Here is a 22728-nt window from a genome sequence, read left to right on the forward strand (position 1 = left end):
GCTCCCTTAGTTGCTCTGGCGTCCATTTTTTTCCTGAAGTTTTCCAAATATTGTTTCCCTACTTCTGGTGGATTCCACGGCATTCTCCAATCTACATCACCATTTCCAGAGATGCCACCAGCCAGTCGCAAATAACTCCTGCCAATTTATCTCTTCCTGCTTTTTCGCGGTCCTAGTCAGATTCTGATCCAATCAATCGTCCGATCCACAGGCAAAAAATTCTCCTTGTCTCAGCCACTAGTCTTTTCCGCAGATTCTTAGCAACTCGACAATCTCGCAACACATGTATATGAGATTCTCCCTCCAGATTACAAACAGTACAGTAACCTTGTCCTCCATCCCATCGAGTTGGAAGTCTCTTGTGTTTTGTCTGCCACATGAAAAGCTTGACTCTTTCAGGTACTTGTAATTTCCACATTTTCTGCCGCAACTTCTAATACTGACTTCCATCGCTTTGCTGTAGCCACTTATATGCAGAGGTAGTGGTATGGTCTCCATCTTTAGTCCATTTCCATCTTACAATATTTTTGCCATCCTCCTCTGTGGGGGCTTGTAGCTGTCTAATTCTGTCAATTATTTCCCCTGGAATTTTTCCTTCCAATGATTGCAGGTTCCATTCTCCTCTCTCAACTATGAGGTCATACACTTTCAGGTTCTGATCAACAGGTCCCTCTTGCAACCTATAGTTCTTCAGCGGTTCTCCAGCTTTGTGCGGTTTTCGGTTTCTTCGTTTTAGCTAAGGACAAGAACCCGCGTTTTTAATATCGCGGACCCCACTCCTCCTTACATGTTAATATTTGGTTTGGTTTAGACCGTTCGGTTGCAGGAGACAGGGCAGATTATATATCTCTATTTGACTTATCGGCAATTCAACTTCCTTAGTGGCAAAGGCAAATACCTTAGATAAAAATGTTTCGTACCCAATAATCGCTGTGTCTAATTTCTCGCAGAGCTGATCATTATCAATATGGAGCAGCCTCTGTTATCGGGTATAAAATTAATGCCGGCAAGTTTCAATTTTAATTGATGATTTTCAATGTTTCTCGTGTTCTTCATTTTGGGTTCTTTTGGTTGTGATCGGATTTGACAGAAACAAGAAGTCAATCGTCCGACAGAGAGAGCGGAAAGTGGAGCGCGTATCAGTATGCGGGAAGAACGGGTTCTGTGATTCCTACTGCTTCATCATTGGCCGGCACTGAGGTGAGTGTCGATGAAATTCGCTCTGCTGCCGCTGCTTCTTCCAATTACTATCCGCCCTCCATTCATGGCGCTTTGGTTAGCTCGCCTGAGCCCTATCCTCCAGGTGGGTGGTCTTGTTACTTCCAATATTCATTTGAATTGCGTTTAGTTTTATGAATTTAAGGTCCAAAGTACCACATATTGACACAACAAGATCCTGTTAATTTGAAGTTTCACAACATTCATGTCAGATACGGGTGTCTGGTGTCAATTCTTCTGATTTTCATGGATGTCCTGGGTCACGGTTTTTTTCCCCTTAAATAGGGTGAAGATAGGAGCAATTATCGGTTTCAAATTAACAATCCTTGTAGAAACATGTGAACGTTTATTTTTCTTGCCCAACATCTGCTGTAATTATAAGGCAAAGATGGACTACAACTTTTTAAGTTTTCTTGCTTTAAGTTTATTTAAGGATTGCCTGGATGTTAAATACAACGCTACGTTGCAGAGCAAGCTATTGTTCCCCAAGGAGGATATGCAGGAGATTACGGTGGAAGCAGGGCGGAATACCAGAGGTATGACTGATGTGGGAACTGTAAACATATCCCCACCTCTATGAGTGTTCCTGTTAAGATTAGTTTGTATATCAAGCTTTATAATTTTGTGCATTTGCTCCCAAAAAAGAATTGAAGTCATGATTGTATTCTTGATTTCTCTCTATAACTGCTGAAATTAAAATCATATGATAAAAATATGATGTAAACCATGGATCAATAAAATGCTTATTTACAAATTGTTGATGAAACGCACTAATGGTTTAACTCTTGAAGCAGTATAGTTCGGATGTTGATTTTTCAGTGGTAATTACAATTCGTTCTGAAGTTCGACATGCCATAGGAAATCCAATCAACATCATCTCAGTAAATGGAATGCATTGTCAAGGAATATTCTTTGTGATCATTGTTTCCAATAGTGACGCAGAAAGATGGCCAAACACTGCAGAGTTCATTTATTTAAGAAAAAAAGGGAAAAAGTATTGCTGTTATTGCGCGTTGCAGAATCTATACTGTAGACCAAGATTTGATCGGGTTTTGTGTTTTTGAGTGGTTTAACTCAAGGCTAAAAGAAGTATAGATAGGGTTTTGTGTTTTTGAATTTTGATAAAATCATAAAAGGGTTAAATGAGTTCCATAATAAACTCAGTGATATCTGGATAAGGTGGCTAGATTGATATCAGGAAATAAGGGGTAGACTGACACTTGGTTTGATTGATTCAGTTAGATGCTGGTCTCCAAAGAACCGAATTATCTTGGCTGCTTGAAATTGTGAAATCAATGATTTTGGTTTGGCTGTACGTACTTTCATATTATGCACTACCCATAGAATCACGAGCAAGTGATAATTTGTCATGTATGCAGCGTGGAGGAACTAATCTGCTTAGGTTTAGTAAATTGTGTAAAAATAATCTAATTTTAGAGGTTGAGGCAACTTATAAATGGGGCCATTGTTTATATGAAATATCACATGGGTTTGACTTATGTGAGAAAGACATTAGTGGATTTCACTGTTTAATCATGTCTTGGGATCATTGGATTACTAGAATGTTTTTGTTATCAAAGCTGTATATAAATATATATTGGTAAATCATCATAATATCTATGTCTGTTTTAGCATAACATTTCATTGTTGACACGCAATCTTGTTAAAATAAATTATCTAATTTTAGGGGAGTCTTGGATGAAGTAGAGATCCGAGGATTGCTTATTGATTATGTTGGTCACCGCTATTGTTGGGGTAGCCGTCCTGCTCGAACATGGAAAATTCATTCTGTGGAAGACTGCAATGTTTATGTGGGCACTTTAGATACTTTTACTGAGGAAAGAGAGACCATAAAAGAGACTGAGCTATACACTGGTGGCAGCATAGATGGAAAGCATAGTGGGCCTGAACTTGGTGTATGGGAATTGGATTTAAGGTCTCAGTTTCCTGTTCTGTTTGTGGCATACAAAGAAGTGCGGGAAAAGATTCCTCATTCTGAAGTTATTGAGAAATGCACTGGTTAGGATTCTGGATTTGCTCTTCAGTTTTCACAATTGAAAGCGTATTTAGTTTCTAACATTTTCTTTTTGTCTGTTTTTACAAAATCGTGGAAAATACTTGCAGCTTGTGAAGGACGGGGTAGTATTGTCTGCTCTGTATGTAATGCAGACCAAGAACCTGGATATTATAAAGAAAATCAGATGACCGACTGCCTTGCTTGTCATGGAAGGGGTTTGATTGCTCATAAAGATGGATCTGATACAGTGTGAGTGGTTCAATTGCTCAAGTGTAGATTAGTTATTAATTGAAGCCATAATACCGTTCTTTTTCTTTGATGATTGATGCTTGAAGTCCAGCTTGTTATTCATAGCATGGATAGTCTAGTAAAACTGTAGTTTGCTCACATATGCTGTGGCAAGAACTTAACAAGGCACAAGATTGAGAATTTTCATTTTTAATTCAAGCTTAGATTTCAAGGATGCACTAGTTTCTATCAAGGCATCTGTTTATATATGTGATTCACGTACATTTAAGTTTTCATGCAGATGTGTTAAATGCAATGGTAAGGGAAAGATTCCCTGCTCAACTTGCGGATCTCGTGGACTAATCAGATGTGTGACTTGCAAAGGAAGTGGCTCTCTCCTGGCACGCAGTGTGGCAGTTGTTAAATGGTAAGTCACTTTGCCTATGTGCAATCATGCTTGCCTAATTCTGAAATTTTTCAAACCAGACCATCATCGAGTCATGAACCTCTGCTTCATGATGAACAAGGCTCAACACCATGAATTATTTTCTTCAGGAGAAATGGAGTCTGTGTAATTCTAACAAAAATCAAAGGAACTATGTATAATTTACTCTGAATTCTAATTCGTCATCTGGAAGAGTTGCTCTATTAAGTACTGGGATATTTTTTTCAGAGGCTTATTTTTGGAAGTATGAACCACATGAACGGTAAAATAAGTTTCTTAATTTGACGGGTTGAGTTTAAATAATTTGGAACTGATTCCTGCATCGTGGTTTTTTGTATGAGTATTGACAGTTCTAACCTTTTATATATGAATGAAATATGTGATGAGAAATATGGTAATTCAAGATCAAGCTTTGGAAAGTTCACAAGCTTCCCTGTTCAGTAATGTGCAATTTTTGTTTCTACAATTACCGTCCTCATGTGATGCCCTTCTTTTTTGTGACAATTCAAATTGAGAGCACATTTATATGTTTCAGGAAAACACTATCAACTCGAAAAGTAAATGCAAACAGTGGGGCAGCATCAGTTCCAGAGGAGGTTTTCCACAGATCCAAAGGGGTTCAGTTGTGCAATACTCAGGCACAGCAATGCACTCCAGCCTTCTTTGCTGATTCTTTCTTCCTCAACAAGTTCTCCTCCGAAGTCATTGCAGAAAGAGCTGCTGTACCTGTTACTGCAAGGGTCATCTGTGAGAGGCACACCATCTCGGTTGTCCCGGTGACTAGGGTCACCATGGCTCACGGGCGGAGATCTTTCAGCTTCTATATCATAGGGCAGACCAGGGAGGTGTACATGAAGGACGATTACCCTGCTAGATTTTGTTGGGGTTTATGTCCTTGCTTGGAGTGGCTGAAGTTGTGATCTGGAAAATCCTCATCCCATAAGCATTTTGGCCTATGTTTTTGCTTTCTCCAGATTTGAGTGTGTTTCTTTTCTGATTGTTCTTAACAATACAGGAACAAATTTCTCGGTTCAAGGTTTGTAGATGGAGCACGACACCAAGTGAAACTCAACTCCGTAGTGTTAAAATAATTTATACTCCTCTGGTCCTAAATGTAAGACCCTTATAGACCCTTATAATAAGGGTCTTACATTTAGGACCGGAGGAGTATTTTATTTCATTTGAACTTCTCGTAGTTTCAGTTTTGGCCCAAATTACGCCTCGTGAATGGGGGAGAGGATCCTCTATTGTGATTAGAAGCATAATTACAATTTAACGAATTTGTAACGTTTAAATTTTGATTTAGTCAATTTTACAGTTTGACAATGAGAGCTCATTTAAGTGTTGTGCCTTCAAAAAAGAGATTGATAATTATTAAAAAGGCGAAATTTGGATTTATTTTATTAGTTTGCTTTTAATAAAGCGCCGCGTAGAATTATGGAGCGGCAGGGAGAATCTTAATGATGAATCCTAAACAGGCACACGGTTAGGGAGAGGCTGAGCATTATGATGGAAGGTTGCTATAATGCTCTGGTTTTGCTGGCAACCCTCGTCTTATATGATTCAACAAGCAGATTGTATTTTCTTATTTATTAACTTAACATTTATTTTATTATTCAAAAATAGGTACAAAGTTAAGTACTCCCTCTAATCCACAATACTACCTCCGGTCCTAATTATAAAAGCTAGTTAACTAATTTGAGGAGATTAAAGAAGTAAGTTGAGTTAGTTATTTGTCCTAAATAGGTGTTGTTTTCCTAAAATATCCTTACTAATCAAGTGTATTGACTAGAGCTATCATTATTAGAAGGGTTACTTTGGGAAAAAAATCTATAAATATGAGAGACAGTGGATTGGAGTCTTATATTTAAGATCAAAATAAAAGTCAAACAGGATCTTGTATTAAAGACTAGAGGTAGTATAAGTCATTATAACCAGTTTATCAATATCAAAAATATAGCAGTTAATTCATTAATTGCATTTTAAATTGAAATTTTTTTTTCAACTTTACCTGTATTAAATGAGGTCATAAAGAGAAAAAAAATACAAAGAGTAATATTTAAACATTAATTATAGGAACAAAATTAATAAATAAATATTAATTCCTTATAAATAACTTATATTTTGTATCAAGTCTTTTTGTATGAGTTTTAGGAGGGAGTGATGATCTAGCAGGGAGGGGTATTTTGAGAGAATAAGATTTAAATAATTTAATTAAAAATCAAAGGGGGGATATGCCGCGTACGTATTGCAAATTCTGAAATTCATGGAAGGAAAGCTCACGAACTTTAATTATGGCGTAATCAATAATTGGGATCTCTTAATTGACAAATCCACTTTGTTTTGTCCCAGATCCCCCCAACACATTTAATCAAAACTACTGGAACACCAAAAACACGGGATCATGTTGGCCTTATTTTAAAAGATAGAATTGCCTATGGTTTTTTCATAGATTTAATTAACCGTGATTTATAAAATCTATTAACATTTTGTAGTTCTGCTATCTACTAATTCTAAAAATGTTGTAATTTTTTTTTATAATTTTAACTAATTAACCTACATTTAACTCCATTTCAGGTTCTTATGAAGTTAGCTAACTAAAACTTATATTTTGCAGGTATTTGCTCTTTAATTGAAGATATATTTAGCCATATATGCTTTAAAAAAAAAAAATCCTATACATGCGCGCGCTAGGTTGGAGTCCATGGTACAGAAAAGAATCTATGTGCTGTCCTAAAAATTTCAATTAGCCCCTAAAGAAATTAAGAAATATCAATCCCAAAAAATGAAACGAAATTAACATTGATGAATGAAAAGACATTATTGTATTTGCTCTAATTGAAAATGGTTATATTTCTCTTGTTAATCATGTTATCTTAGTTGTAAGTTTGGGTATTTCATTTGTAAATAACTCCTTGACCAATTGTAAATTACTAGAATGGTAAATGGTTTTTTTCCTTGCATGATTTCTTGTTTAGTATTATTATCTCTAGATAACTAATTTATAAATATTAAAAAAATTAGTTAAGTGAATTAAAATTTTATATTTAGCATCAAATTTAATCTTTAATTTTTTTAAATTTAGTATGAAGCTAATACTTTCCTGGTCCTTAATGTAAGGCATAATTAACTAATTTGAGTAAATTAAGAATATTAGTTAAATTAGTTAATGTGATGTCTTCTTTTTAAAATATTTTTTTTAATTTCCTCCATCCATCTCTTCTTAATTATTGTTGACAGAATATTAATGGAATTAATTTTTAAAAAATTAATAAACATATAAAATATTTTAAATTATATTTTACATTAATGAGAGGGGAGGCGCAGTATATTTGTTATCCTTAACACGGAAGAGAAGCCGCGGAACACAGAACGTGCTAATAATCATCATAGCCCGATTTTCCTCTTCATCGTTGCTTGTCAGCAGCCCCTACCTCCTCCTCCTTTTGCCACCTCACCCATTTAACAAAATTACACTACCTCCCTCACATATGGGTTCTCATGCTCTCTCACATCTTGTCCGTTGCTTTAATCCCCCAGGTACTGAATCCAACGGCTCAAGAATCACCAAAGGATCATGATGAACCACAACGGTCGGGTAGAAAAATAGGCCGGATGGGGCCGGGAAACCGACAGAGGGAAAAGACGGCGAACTCGTACGGAGATTCGAAAGCTGTTCCCTAGAAAATGACACGTGTCCTCACTCGGTTGTCATGTTTGGAATGTTAGTCAGAAAGTCACCATAAAAAGGAGAGTCAGACAACGAAGATTGCATTGTCCTCTTCTCTTACGCTCATGTAATGCCCCATGTTATCATCCCTTGTATTCACAGCCACGGTTTTGCATGAAATTCCATTGCTGTCCCTATATGCAATTCTTCCTTCTTCTTTTTTCTTATTAAATTTGAGGGACAAATTCTAATTGCTTGAAGTTAATTACTCTTCTAGTCTTATTTATAAGTTACTTCTAACATATTTCATACAGATCAAAAAAATTTAAAATTTTATTAACTCTTATTTAAAATTTAATAACTTTTCAATTTTATCCTTGTTTAATACTCCCTCCATCCCTTATTATAAGATCCAATTTTTTGAATGGATTTGTCCCTTTTTATAATATCCTCTTTGAATTTGTCTGAGCATTTAATGTAGTATTACCTGTTTTATCCCTAATTTAATGTATTTAAAACATTCTCTTTCTTCATTTATCTTACTATTACTCTCTCACATTTATCCATTTATATATAGGGGTATATTTGGAAAAAAACTGAATTTGTTACGTATTAATTGCTTTTAACTAATTTTAACTATTTTCTTAAATGGCGCAATTTAGTTAAAACGATCTCATAATAAGGGACGAGGTAGTATATACTATTCCTTATTCAAACAAAATCAACATAATAATAAATGAAGGGTAAAATTGTATATCCATATAAAAAATTTCTCTCATTAGCCTATAAATAGGACCAAAAAATATCTTCTCACTTTGTCTCATAAATAGGAACAGAGCAGTATCAGCCATTGATCCTTAGTTTTTGTTCTTCCTTCTCTTATTAGGCTTGGTATTTGAATTTGCAAGGTCTATTCACACCTTCCCTTGTAATAATCACTCAATATTAATTAGTACCTCCGATGAGATTCACTAGGAGATAGTATTAAGCAGAACTTCTATTTTTAATCAAATCAAAACTATATATTGAACACGAATATTGAGTACAATTTTTATTTGTAATCAAATAAACCTACGACCTTTCTTCATGTTAATTAGTAGATACTATTCAAGAAGTCCAATATAATATATATCAGACAAAAAATTATCCATTGGCCCCAAATAAAAAAATTAAATACAACAAAGTTTCAAATAATTTAATCTTTACAAGTTTAACTTGTAAATGACGCAACTGGACTTTTAAATATACACGTTTGACTTGTAAATATAAATTGTTAAATTTTACTTATAAATATGTAAATTAAACTAATGAATATAATTTTTTTTAAGGATCTGTTATATGTAAATTTAACTTTTTATATCTAATTTTTTTAAACATAGAATCCATGAGTAGTTTTTCCTAATTAAACACACTTCATATACTTTTCCCACATCTCCTTATTCCCTAATTCCCATAATTACGTAGATAGCCGAATGTTCAATGCCTTTTTTCATACTTAATCTTAAATGCAATACTGATCATCGAATAGATTTTGTGGATGAAGTGGCATTTTGACAATCAAATGACCAATTAATCAACATATAAACTTACTAGTATTATTGTATAACTGTATCATAAAATAAAAAAGCCTTAATTAGATATTCAGGTTTCTTACTATATATAGCGGTCATCTTCTTAGAAATATAATCAACCTCACAGTGTTTTGAGCTCATGGTTTATTTGAACTTTAGACAACCGTATTGTATCATTCCTTTTGTTTTTCCATCACATAATTTTATAATATTTCCCCAAATGTTAAGGTCAATACTGGGGTCAACAGATATGTTAAGCTATTAGATCGATAAATGACAATTAAGCCTAACTGAATATTTTTATGCGTGACTTCCACTCACACGCTCTTAATATAAAACATTGATTTATTTTTATTTTGCCCAAGACGATAGTCTGAGAGCTTATTTAGAATAGCTTATAAATAGTTTTTTAATTGTAATTTACGGAATACGAGATAATCATATAAGAAGAGTTTTGTCTCTACTTACATAAAACGTACTTATAAGTGATTTCAATCGTGATGGCAAACAGGACCTGAACTAAGGCTAGCTCACATGCAAAGAAGCTACATATACACCGAGTAATTTTTATTTTTATTTTTCGGAAATGAAATTATACGTCAAAGCATTTGTATGATTTTTTTTTTAATGTAATCTTTTCGACTGGTATAAAGTAAACATATTTCAATGAATCTAGTTAACTTCTAGCTACAAGCAATATTTAGGGAGTTTCAGCAATAGGCTGATCGTACTAATTAAAGTCATCTCTTTTACTTTGAGCAACGTGGTTTTAGGTTTTGTCTTTCACGGGATTCAGTTTTCTACCCTCAAATCATATTTGACTAAACTAGTTTTAGTTCATAAAATAACACGGTTTTTCATTAACACAATTTGATTGATAGTTTATGACGATATCCTTTTAAAAGATATACAAAGTTACATCACCGGAGGGGAAAAAAAAAACATTGGACAAAAACAATCGCTGTTATAGATATTTAAATTTTGATTTGAATGGTCTAGAAACTCTATCAAACAAAAGCAATTTAGATAACTTAAACTAAACATCGACTATCTAAGTAGCGCTTAAAAATATCACATGGTCTTGTATGACTTTTTTTTCCTTTTGTTTTCTTTTCCAAACAACATTAAAGGTCTGTCGGATCTACATGTGATAAGTGCTTATAATTATTTTTACGTGAGTTGAGACAAGACTCTCCTCACATACTTATTTTGTATTTTGTAAATCATAATTGAACAGTTGTTTTTAACCGATCCTATGGCAATTTCAAATGAGTCCTAAGTGCTTGGTTGGAACTGTTACAAGCATTTATAAGTTTTTTTATGTATACAAAACTTTTCTTATAAACTTATTTCATATTTAGTAAATCCCGATTAAAAAGTTACTTTTAAATATTCCAATTGTCACGTCAAACAAGCCCTAATTCCAATTGGACAAACAAAAACCATCTAATCCGGTTAAAAATATTAACCATGTCATTGAACTTGGCTTATGAAGTTGGGTTGATTGATTAGGCACTAATTAATTATCTTGTCTTTCAAGTAATTTCAAGGATAATAACCTATTCATTACTCAAAGGGGCAAGTCCAATTATGTGCTCACAGCAAAAACTGTAACAGTGAATACCTTGAGGCTTAACTAACAATATCGTTACTTTTTGGAGTGCAAGGAAGACGGCTGGAAGGGTGTCCATATCAAGCATTTTTTTAACAGAAAACAATAGCTTCAAAATATTAAAAAAATATTAAAACACAAGCTTTTTTTTAGAGTAAGTATCATATGATTAAATATGTTAAAGAATGATTCACAAATGGTAAATGTTTATTATCAATATATGTATATATTTCTAAACAGGCTGACCTATCTGGTTATAGGCCAGACTTTGTGAAAATAACCAGCATATTTATCTAAACAGGCTTAAAAATAAGTCTTAGATCTAGTCTGGCTTCTTTACTAAATATTCCGAGTCAGGCTTGAAATAGGTCCTTTAACATGCTTTTACCCCTTAAATTACCACTCAGTACATTGCCCCGGGGATAAATTTGTAGTTTTGAGTTTAAGTTTTGTGATGAATGAAAACCAAAAAAGGTAAATTTTCCCATCAAGCAACCTCCTTTATATGTGAAATTTATACCCTGTTAAAAAATTAGTCATAAATAATGTACTTTATTTTTGAAGCCCTATATGAGAATATATACACACGCATCACTACCTACTTGCTCCTTTTGATTCAAAATATAAGCTAAACATTTTTAGAAGAACTTGATTTTTTATAACATAATATTTACTTTTGTCGAAATATTTAATGAATTTTTTTTTTAATTTTACCTTCATATATTATGTTTCATCTTTAATTCATTTATTGCTTCTTTTACTTATTTTCTTTATTAATAAAGGTATATTTAAAAGAATACACGTCTTATATATTTATTATTTTAAATTGATTTTAACTAATTTCTTAATAAATATAAATAAATAAAATTTATTTTATATTTTAAATCGGCGAGAATATTTTTGATCAAGCAATTAAACTGGAGGCCAAGAAATTAAACAGGGACAAATACGTCATTACGAAGAAAATCATGTTCCGATGAGAGAAGGTGGCGCAAAGGCATACATAAGAATACGAGCAATCCGAGATCGAAGAATGGCGCATAGCACACTCCGTTGCTCGCCTTCGATTTCGGAGTCTCTCCTTCTCACCTTCTCAAACCAACACACCCATTTGCACAGACGAGCCCTCCCTCCAACCTTCAACGACGTCTCTCCAATCCCTTCATTTTCTCTCTTCCACGGCCAAAATTGAAGAAAATTCTTGGGACTTTTTCTTTCGCGGAATTTTCGATCTTTTCTAAAGTTTTCATTTAGAATTTGATTGCTGTCTATTGATAACTTTCCGGCACCGGCGATGTCGTCTGGCGGCCTCACTGGCTCCTGCAACACCAGCCCAAGGATGTCGGGGCCCACCACCACCAGACGACGAGTCGCAGACAATATGGACGCTGAGAAACAAACTGCCTTTTCAGATTTGGGCGAGGTCGAGCAAGACGACACCAACGGCTCTAATGCTTCTGTTCCTGCTTCTTCGTCTGGGTCCCACCACCATCATAACAACCAGCTTCACCCCGTGATTCGCTTTCTCCTGCTGCGCATGCGGATACTCTTCTTCATTTCCGATTCCTTCGTCATTCGCATTGAGCGCTTTTTCCTCTGGGTTGCCTCGGTGGTTCAGTCGATGAGATCCATAAGGAACAGGGGTCGTAAGATTCTGGGGATTTTTATTTTCATGGTAGTTATGCCTCTTATTGTGAAGGTGTTGTTAATTGGTGGTCTAATGGAGGTTAAAGGGAGGAGTATAGGGCATGGCCATTTGATCTTGCAGAGATTCAAAGAGGATTGGGCATCGGCGCAGAGAGTTCTCACCGAGGCCCGAACGGAGCCCTCCATGCCCAAGCGAGTTCTTGAGAGGGTGTCTGTAAGTGAATTTTCCTTGTCGTTTCAATCAGTGCGTTGTTACTAGGAATCTATCGCTTTCCTCCGAAAAGAAAGAAAGTTCCATATGGATCTTTCATGTCCTGATAAAACTCAGAATCCAGGCTCTAAATTTTAGGTATTTAACTTTGGTTTTTTGTAGTTTATTGAAAACTGAATCTTTAAAAATAATCAGCTCATCATGAATAGTCCTTTTAAAGAGTCACTTGATGAAAAGAAGTGAGATGCTTGATTTTGTCACTTTGAAGGGCTAAATAACTATCGGAAACAGGAGGACCAACCTCTTTTTTTTTTTTTTCATTCTTTTTTTTTGGTTGTTGTTTTGTTGCTTTGGGGTGACCCTGTGCAATTAAGGGGAGACTAAAAAGCTAAATTTTAGTGATGGAGCTCAACTTTTCAAATTGCTTCTTTTTCTTTTTCGTTTTTAATTCGAGGTTTGATTAGCTGTCTAGCTTTCTTTGGATTTACTTTTTTTTGGAGGGGTGGGGTCAGACTTTGGATTCATCGGTAATTTCTGCTTTTTGGAGTGTGAGTTTGGATCATAAACGCTGGTTATGCTTCGCTGTAACGTTCTGAGCAAAATCGGTATTGAGTTTTGCCTTTTCAATTCGTTGACTGAAAGAATGGCGGAAAAAATGCCCCTTGAATATCAGGCTCTCGCAAGATGGCTCTGACCATACAGTAACGTGTTGAGGCTGCTTCCTGTTACTTCTTCCATTCTCTCACATGCCAGCCCATGCGTGTTGATTTGATTGATAATATTTGGACGTTCTTTAATTTCTTGACTTTTAATGTCGTTCTTGGTAATTAACAACCTGCTCCTGCTAGAATATGACGGAGGGATATAAAAATGTTACAGGGTGTCCCTAAGTTGGGTCCACTTAATCCACTTGACCAATTTTTAGATTGATTTGGACTCATGGCATGATTCTTTCCTTTACCTTTTTTTTTTGTTGTTGTTATTTTTAATAGACTCCAGAGATATGGATGAAGCCCAACAGCGACAACTATTATAAATGCATTTCTCGATCCAAGAATAGGACTGGTTTGTATAAATACTCTTGATTTTTCTCAAGCGTGATTGCGCTAAATCCTAAATGAAAATTCGGCTGACTTCTATTTCCACTTTTGTGCTCTTCAGACACAGAAACAAATGGCTTTCTTGTCCTTCATGCCAATGGCGGATTGAATCAAATGAGAACAGGAGTAATCTTCCCATTCCTTTGGATGATTTTTTTCCTCAATGATATTTTCTCGTCTAATTCTTAGAAGCTTCATCGGCTTTACAGATTTGCGATATGGTTGCAGTGGCAAAGATTTTGAATGCCACCCTTGTCCTTCCATCTCTTGATCATAATTCCTTTTGGACTGATCCGAGGTCAGTAGCCTATTTGATAATGTGGTGCTTGCAAGTAAACTTCGGGTATCATCATTTTCTCCAAAAATGTAACGCGCCTAATATTTTTCAGTGGCTTTAAAGATATTTTTGACTGGAAGCACTTTATCCAAGTTTTAAAACCTGACGTTGAGATAGTTGAGTATCTGCCAGTCAAGCATGCAACTATAAAACCTGTTGTGAAGGCTCCTATTTCTTGGTCAAAGGTGTGAAATATAATTTGAATGCATAACTAGATTCAAACAATCGTCTTAGTGGAGTAGCGTCCTTGATCATATGTGTTTAATTTGCAGGCTAGTTACTACAGAGGTGAGATTCTCCCACTATTAAAGCGACACAAGGTCATTCATTTTACCCACACAGATTCCCGAATAGTCAACAATGGCCTTGCTTCCTCTCTTCAAAAGCTTAGATGCCGTGCCAACTATGAAGCCCTTAGGTACGCGCCAGAGATTGAGGAGCTTGGGAGGACTTTGATTGATAGGCTAAAAATCTACGATGAACCATATATTGCCCTTCATTTAAGGTATTATATTATAGTAATCTTTTTTTTTTCTTGTTATTTGTTAGTTATTACACCTGTGTAATACATTAACTAACGTTTTCTTTCCTTCTTTTTTGTTATTCAAAATAGATATGAGAAAGATATGCTATCTTTTACCGGCTGCAGTCACAACCTCACTGCTGAGGAGGATGAGGAACTTAGAGTAATGAGGTATGAAGTTCAGCATTGGAAGGAAAAAGATATTGATAGTGTTCAACGAAGACTAGAAGGGGGTTGCCCTATGTCCCCTAGAGAGGCAGCTATCTTTCTCAAGGCCATGGGTTACCCTTCCACCACAACGATCTACATAGTTGCAGGGCCTATATATGGTCGCAATAGCTTGTCTGACTTAAGTGCAGAGTATCCTAATGTGTTCACTCACTCCACCCTTGCAACTGAAGAAGAGTTAAAACCCTTCAAGCCATATCAGAATCGCCTTGCTGCCTTGGACTACATTGTGGCCCTGGAGAGTGATGTCTTCGTTTACACTTACGATGGAAATATGGCCAAGGCAGTGCAAGGCCATAGGATGTTTGAAGGATTCAGGAAAACAATTAATCCTGACAGGTTAGATATGAAATCAGATTATCGTCATGATTTGGGTATACGGTTTAGTGTTCAATGGTTTGGTCCAAAATCATATTGCCCACGCATGATTTGAGCACCAGGTGCTTCGATCCAGTATTACATTAAATCAAAGTAATCGCGTTAATATTCAGATGAAGGAAAGTGTTGCACTTACATTGTTTATCATTTCAAGATTCACATGATAGGGGGACATACTTATCTTGACCCAAACCATGCCCGACAAACCGTAATCTATCATTTCTTTTTCTTTCTAAGTTTTGGCTGGCATGGTGTAAATGTGATGCACTGATTTCTTTTGTTGTTTTAATTTTGTTTCTTTAAATCTATTTCAGAGTGAATTTTGTTAGATTGATTGATCAACTTGATGAGGGTGCCATGTCTTGGGAAGAATTTTCTTCCAAGGTTAAAAGTTTGCATTCCAATCGGCTTGGTGCACCTTACCTTCGGCAGGCAGGAGACTCACCTAGGATGGAGGAAAATTTTTATGCCAACCCCTTTCCTGGTTGTATCTGTAACAAGTCTCGGGAATTCATCACAAGCCTGAAACTTGACCACAGAGTAAATCTTGCTGCTGAGTCACAAAGATAGTATCTTTGCCGGTATGACCATCCCATACGCCTGTGTTCGTGGTAGATTATGAATTATGAATTTATGATGTCACTGCCTAAGAGGTAGCTCATTTGGGTTGTGGTGGGAAACATGCTTCATTTCACAGCCTGGTTGATGATAACTGCTGTGAATGACGATGGAGCTTTTGGGGTTCTCATGCCACTAAAAGAGAAGCTTTTGTTTAGGCAAGTACCTTGAGAAGGTCAAAAGGGGGCCAAGCAATGCAGGAGGGAATAGAAGGTTGTCTATATTTAAAGGCCAGTCGAGTTAGTTTATACTGGGAGATTGATTGAGATTGGACAGAATATACGCCAATTGATCTGAGAGTTATACCACTGATTCATTCATTCATTGATTCTTTCTTTGATCATAAGCTGCCACATGGAGCATCATTTGATATTTGAATGTAACATTTGATACCAGTCCAGAGTAGAAGTTTAGCTTCACACGTTTCCACAGATATATTGTTAATAGTATATTCTTTGTTAGATGGTGATGCCTGTGTACCATTATTATTCCTTCGTGCATTGAAAAAGTTGTGATTTTAAAAAATTGAAAGTTTAGGGATGGCTTTACTTAATTGTCAAAGCAAATAAAAGGCTCCTTGAAAAATTATTCGCACTATAAGTACCATGAGATTTTTAACACTGTAATTTTCAGACAATTTTAGTCATGGGTCAAAATCATTTAACTTTTTAAAGTTATACGTAGGTATATGTTGGCTATAACAAGCCAACTTTCTCATAGTGTAAATTGAATATATCAATATACTCGTATGTAATCAACATATCAACATATATAATGAAATGGGATTTATAGATTTGTTTTAATATGATTTTCAATTGTCATTCTCGGACATTTACAAGTTCTGAAACTATGAGTGGTTTTTTAATATTTAGCACAATATAGGGAAATATCATTAAAACATCACACTCTCAAATTTATAATAACATGTTTTTCTTTCGAGTGAAATCAATTATAGTTCTTGACACGTTTTTTCGGGCCAAGTTCTTTTGCTCTTAATATGCTTCGGTGGGGATAAAATATGTCTATGCTATGTTATCTCGGTTGTTAATATAAGAGTTTGTTTAACATTTATTTTAGTTCTAAATATAAGATATCATTTTAATTCTCTCATATTTGATATTTATCGATTTTTTTAAGATAGTCCCATAAATGTTTCATGAAATGATAATTCAAACTAATACACATAATTAACAAGGATATTTTAGATATAAAAACACTTATTTATTATAAATAATTAATTTAATTAATTTTTTAATCTATTTAAATTATTCAACTAATTTTTATATCAAGTGTCGGAAGCAATACATGCATACAAACCAGTCAAGCTGCCTCACTTTGACCCAACTCACCTCATCTTCCAACCTCTTCTACCATTGTTAAATTTCTAGGAGGCTTCTCCCCTACTTTTGGAATACAAAATTTAAAAGGCAATAAAAATTGTGACAAAAACAGTTATTTGTCTTTATATGGAAAAGAATATAACCTATCCTTCCCAAGGCGAGGGCGGCTGTAGCTAGCTTTCGTTCGGCTGCTGCGAAACTCACTGGAGTCACCCTCCGTGGAGAGGGGATGAATGCACGAACTTGCCTGCTGGTGGAGTGGAGGTTTATGTCGACGGAGCGTATGCTCATGGAAGTGCCATCTCAGGATGCGGCGGGGTGATTAAAGATACTAGTTGTGCCCCCATTGAAGCCTTCATGTTGAACATTTCCCAGGTGGTAGTCCCCTGGTTGCACAACTCTGGGCTTGTATAATGGGTATGCGCCGAGCTTGGGAGAGTGGCGACCGCTAAGTTTTCCTGTGGGGCGACTTCAGAGAAGCTCTACGACTGATTTGCGAAGGAGCCAATGATCTGCATAGTCACAGGGACCTGATCGCCGAAGGGAACGCCTTGCTCCGACGAGAATGGGAGGTGGGGTTGAGATATGTTGACAGAGACAGAAGCCAAGATGCTGATGCGCCAGCGAAGAGGGCCTTGAGTTTGCCTGCTGGCCTTCATCTCACTCGTACTGATGCTGCTGCTTTTACGTTGTCTCCCGGTCAAGATACCTGGATTGGAACTGATGTTGAGAAAAATTATTAGAAGAGTATTTAAAATGAAATATTGCTTGTTATACAGAATTATACAAGCACATATACGAGAGTGAAGAATACTATGAGGGGAAGTGGTATTTTTTAATCTTACCTCCATGGATTTACCTAATCTTATATAATAAATAATTGCTCATATTAAATATTTTTTTAATAAATTTTTTTAATCATAATCCTAGTTTTTATCTTTTATTTTCAATGTTTTGTATCAAATGGGACCATTGAGTAGCTTGGCTTTGCTTTTACTTCCTGCGGTATCAAATATATACACACATAGCAAACGCCTTAATTAGTCAATTTAGAAAACTCTTGATAATATTGCTCTAGAACTATTTATCATAGGGAAGGGGGATTTTTTAAGGGAGTTCCTCCCCAAAAAATACTTATAAATTTTAAAATTATAAATTAGTCTCATTGGTATATTTTAATAATAATTGACAATATTTAAAAAATAAATGATGATGTATTTTTACAGTTTTCTTAATTTAGGATTTTAAAATTTTAGAAATATTTTTTTAATTTTTTAATCTCATTTGAAAGTTACATTATCAAACTTTTAACATGGATATACTATTTTGTCATTTATTATAGTATGGATTGTTAATTTTTTTAAAAAATATATATTAAATAAAAAGAAAATTAAAAATTTAGTGTATTTTAATACAGAATTATTACAGTTTAAAGTTTTTATTTGAGATAATATGCATTTTTTTTAATATAATTCAGAGTATTCTCAAATTATTTTGAGAGTAATTTTTGTTGGATAGGGAACGTTAAGATTAAAATCTTTCAAATAAATATGTTTCTTAAAATTCAAAATTATATTCCTTTTCTTATATGAGATTGCTTACCGTCCATATATATGCAATTTCAAGTTAGAAAAATTGCAATAAGATCCCACCTAAGGGAATTAAATACGAAAAGGTCCTTTAAAATTACCAAATTATTTTGAAGTCCTTAGAGACCTTATTGTAAAAAAATTTTTGTTTAATTACTAGATTGTTGTTTTTTTTTTGGAGTACGCAAGCAAAGCTCGTGGACAGGAATCGAACCCTGTTAAAGGCCACCATCAGATGGCTACCATGCCACTGCGCCACACAGACACTTTTAATTGTCAACCACTACTCTTTCAGTTGTTAATGTAAACTAAAAAAAAAGACAATTTAGTAATTAAATAAATAAATTTTCTTGCAACGATATCTTTTAAGATTTCAGAATAATTTAATAATTTTAAGAGACTGTTTTGTATTTAATTTTCTTACGTCGCACTTTGTTACAATTTTCCTTTTAAAGTTTTAAACATGCTGAAAATGACCGAAGGAGTGCCACGCGGGCATAACATCCAAAGGATATTACCTAACAGATGCGTTGGTAAAGTCATTCTGTACCGTCTGATCCTGGTGCAGTCGAGTAAAGGAGGACTTGCAATTCCAAAGATCTTCTCGAAATTTCTAAACTTCGCGACGGGGTCTTTCGTTCTGAACTGGAGCTTGCCGTTTCTGAACTGTTTCGTTTTCTCCGGTAAGAACTGAAGTCTTCTCTTGTTCTGTTCCTTTGAACCTGCTTTGAGCCATCCTTTGGCGATCTTGTCATTGGGCCCGCAAAATTTGTAATTACGTGGTTTATTTTTTCGATTGACTTTTCTTGATGCGAGATTGAATATGTGGCTTTGTTGTTTAGGGTAAATTTGTATAAATTTGTGCTCCTGGTGTTAATAGCTTCAATAATTGATTTGTTTCGGATGAGAAGATTTCCAAGTTGTTCTTGCTGACAAAACTGACTGCAAATTGCATCCGATTAAAAACAAAAAAAATCTGTGATTTTTGCCTACCATGAGCCGGGGCAAGAAATGAACTAAATTGTTCAAACTGGAGAAATCGATTTTGAATTAGGATTCCCTGTTGAAGCTTCTAGATTTCCTTTTGGATACCTAAGCTTCACGCCTTCCCTGCTGTGAAGCACCCATCGTATCAGAACCTCCTATCAAAGCGAATGAATCCTCTGAAGTTGAAGTTGAGACCTCTGAATTTCTATAAAGTTTCCCCTTTTATACTTTCACCATTTTATGATATTGTTTTTTGTAAAACATAAAACCATTTTATGGTTTTTTTTTTTTTTTGGTAAAACATAAAATATTCTCTTTTTCTTTCAAAGGCAACGTTGGAGAAATTCTGGATCAAAAACTTCGGAGCATCCATTACCCCCACCAAATATGACACAATACTTCAAACTACATTTGACCCTCTATACCTTATGGTCATGTCATGTGATATCTTTGTCAGCATTGTTGCTTCTTTGCTGGCATATATTGCCATGGCTACTACTCACAATGTAACTCAGCGCGCCGATATATAGACAAGTAATATGTAATCTCTGAGGGGCTTGAAAGATCGTTGAGAAACAGAATCTACTCACTACCTTCTTTTCACCTCCCTTCCATGCCTAAAAAGAAAAGCAAGAAGAAAGGATTGGAAAAAGAAAAACCCACTCAGTAATCCTGCCACAACCATATGGAGATTACATGAGCGATCAATAAAAACTTCTTTAATTCAACTTTGTTTTAGAGGTCTCTGTTCATTGAGCCTTGGCACTAAACATTGATGGATCTTAGACCTGGCAGATTCTTAGTATCCATCCTTAATGACCCCACCGATGATTGGTGGTAGCTCCATGATCAAATATTCAAATTCTCTCTCTCTCTCTCTCTCTCTCTCTCTCTCTCCTAATCCTTTGTTTTGCCTTGATTAAGCATGTGTTTGCCACTTCAAAATCTATATTTAGTTGTTGGTAAAGGCTGTATCTATTTTGTGCATAAAGAATCCTTTGATGGTTCATATTTTGGCAGAAAATGGGTTTTTGGACCTTGTTAGAAGGGTTTCTACTCTTTGCAAATGCATTGGCAATACTGAATGAAGAACGTTTTCTTGCTCCCAGAGGATGGACAATAGCAGAACTAACAGGAGCCAGGAGAAGTACCCTCAAAGGGCAGATTATAGGGCTTATACATGCCTGTCAGTTCCTGAGACTTCCCCTTATACTATTGAATATTATCACCATAATTGTGAAGTTGTTCACTGGATGAATTGAAGAGCCAGACCGAAAGTCTATGCTCTTTTGTGTGTATCATGCAAAAATCGAGTTGCATTTCAGTGGTAAAATGAGCTGAACTTATTATAAGGCTTTATCATTATCAGTCGCATCTTATCATTTTCTACTCCTACCTGCATGTTTGTTTTCCTTTAGGGTTGCTATAAATGTGGAGGAATTTAATTTCTCAATCCTTTGGAAACCATGTATAGATATAAGAAATTAAAGAAAAGTAAAATATGAATCGTAAAACAGATGCAAAACTATGTATAGACTTGCTCCTTCAGTGATGAATATCATCACTGTAGTTGACATTGGTTGCTGGGTAAGTGTAAAGAGATAGAAACTTCAAGTTGAGGTTTGGAACCCATGAGCCCTGTCTTACCCTTCAGAGCATGAACTCTATTGCCACGTTTTGTACAATGGAACTAAGGCTGGGGAAGTGGAATTGGAATTGGAACTGTGTTTTTGGTGCGTTTGGTGGTAGGAATCTAGTTCTCCATGGAAGGCATTTCCAACAAAATCATTGGAACTCATTTCCATTGCTCCCCTGCAGAACTCAAACTTACCCTTCAAGGAATTGGAATTGGAATTGGAACTGTCTTTGGTGCATTTGGTAGTAGGAATCCGGTTCTCCATGGAAGTCACTTCCAACAAAATTGTTGGAACTCACTTCTATCGCCCCCTTTATAGAACTCAAACCACTTCCTTGGAATTAAGGTCATATCTCATCCCTAACCTTCAAGCCTCCCTCCGGCTTTCGTTGGCCCAACCACGGCTATTGGCAATGGCACTCATTAGGGACTCACCGACAACGACAGTATTGGACCGGTGGTAGCACTTGACCACCACAACCATCACCAACGGCCGATAACATTCACCAAGTGTGATTCCACACTTATCTTCATTAGGTTTGTGCTTCATCGTTCTGACAAATTTCACCATTTTTAGCAAGCTTGGAAAGCATGGTGCTTGACTAGTGACCTTCTGCCTCTTGTGCGACAGCGATGACCCTCAGCCTCTTGTGTGGCAGTGGTGATCCCCCCTTCTCTTTGTCGTTCATGATTCCAACCCCGAGTCTCGATCGGTCAACCCTCCCTCTTTTGCCTTCGCTCATGATCCACAGACCCTCCTACTCTTGTCTTTTGTTTTTGCTTCTCTCATCTTCCATCTTTGCATCTTTGATAAATAGGTTGGGTTTGTATGATTCTTTTTAAATCTTTTGTTTTGGGTTTGATCATTATTGAGATTGGTTATTTCTAAACTAGAATACATTGTATTTGATTGTGTTTTCTAATTTTTCGACGATGGTTGCCTTTTTGGATGGTTGCCATGGCTTCTGGTGACTGAACAATGGGTTTGATATCTGGGTTAGGGTTGGTATTTTATTTTTTGATAAGGGCATATTAGTCTTTTTATATTATAAATACAAGTATTAAATTAGAATAATACTCCACTTCTATTGTCATACCAAACACATTTTAAGACCCACTTCTAATTCCACTTCCACATCTAATTCCAATTTCACTTCCACTTCCATTAAAAGCTTTCATGATACCAAATGAGGCATAACCATTTCATCATCATTATATTTTCTTTAATGCCACGTTTGGTGTGATGGAAGAGTTTTTTATGGAAGTGGAAGTGGAAATAGAAGTGCAAGTAGAAGTGGAAATGGGAAGGGAAGTGGGTTTTAAAACACTTTTGGTAAGATGATGGAGGTGGGATATAATTTTTAATCAAATAT

The 22728-nt window shown here is 35.5% G+C and overlaps 3 protein-coding genes across 5 annotated transcripts; all 3 read left to right on the forward strand.

Moving 5' to 3' along the window:
• Positions 1-378: 378 nt before the first annotated feature.
• On the forward strand, positions 379-4999 carry LOC114739548 (protein SSUH2 homolog). Its single transcript, XM_028927624.1, has 8 exons — positions 379-399; positions 611-989; positions 1091-1303; positions 1688-1754; positions 2906-3237; positions 3343-3484; positions 3765-3890; positions 4444-4999. Exons 2-8 carry the CDS (start codon positions 968-970, stop codon positions 4826-4828), a joined length of 1287 nt encoding a protein of 428 aa, XP_028783457.1. The 5' UTR covers positions 379-399; positions 611-967; the 3' UTR covers positions 4829-4999.
• On the forward strand, positions 1427-21183 carry LOC114739549 (immediate early response 3-interacting protein 1-like). Of its 3 annotated transcripts, XM_028927626.1 has the most exons (4): positions 1427-1436; positions 1690-1695; positions 19388-19415; positions 20740-21183. In XM_028927626.1, the coding sequence occupies exon 4, from the start codon at positions 20743-20745 to the stop codon at positions 20974-20976; it is 234 nt and encodes a 77-aa protein (XP_028783459.1). In that variant the 5' UTR covers positions 1427-1436; positions 1690-1695; positions 19388-19415; positions 20740-20742; the 3' UTR covers positions 20977-21183. The 3 variants fall into 3 exon arrangements, with proteins under 3 accessions (XP_028783459.1, XP_028783458.1, XP_028783460.1); XM_028927625.1 differs by lacking the exons at positions 1427-1436; positions 1690-1695 and having other exon boundaries at positions 19301-19415; XM_028927627.1 differs by lacking the exons at positions 1427-1436; positions 1690-1695 and having other exon boundaries at positions 19301-19408; positions 20717-21183.
• On the forward strand, positions 11829-16288 carry LOC114739547 (O-fucosyltransferase 19). Its single transcript, XM_028927623.1, has 8 exons — positions 11829-12622; positions 13612-13684; positions 13781-13845; positions 13929-14017; positions 14109-14241; positions 14329-14561; positions 14670-15146; positions 15500-16288. Exons 1-8 carry the CDS (start codon positions 12056-12058, stop codon positions 15753-15755), a joined length of 1893 nt encoding a protein of 630 aa, XP_028783456.1. The 5' UTR covers positions 11829-12055; the 3' UTR covers positions 15756-16288.
• Positions 21184-22728: the final 1545 nt, after the last annotated feature.

The sequence above is a fragment of the Neltuma alba genome, unplaced genomic scaffold (assembly GCF_004799145.2).
Source record: "Neltuma alba isolate B1F8T4 unplaced genomic scaffold, ASM479914v2 tig00002863_pilon, whole genome shotgun sequence".
Classification (NCBI taxonomy): domain Eukaryota; kingdom Viridiplantae; phylum Streptophyta; class Magnoliopsida; order Fabales; family Fabaceae; genus Neltuma; species Neltuma alba.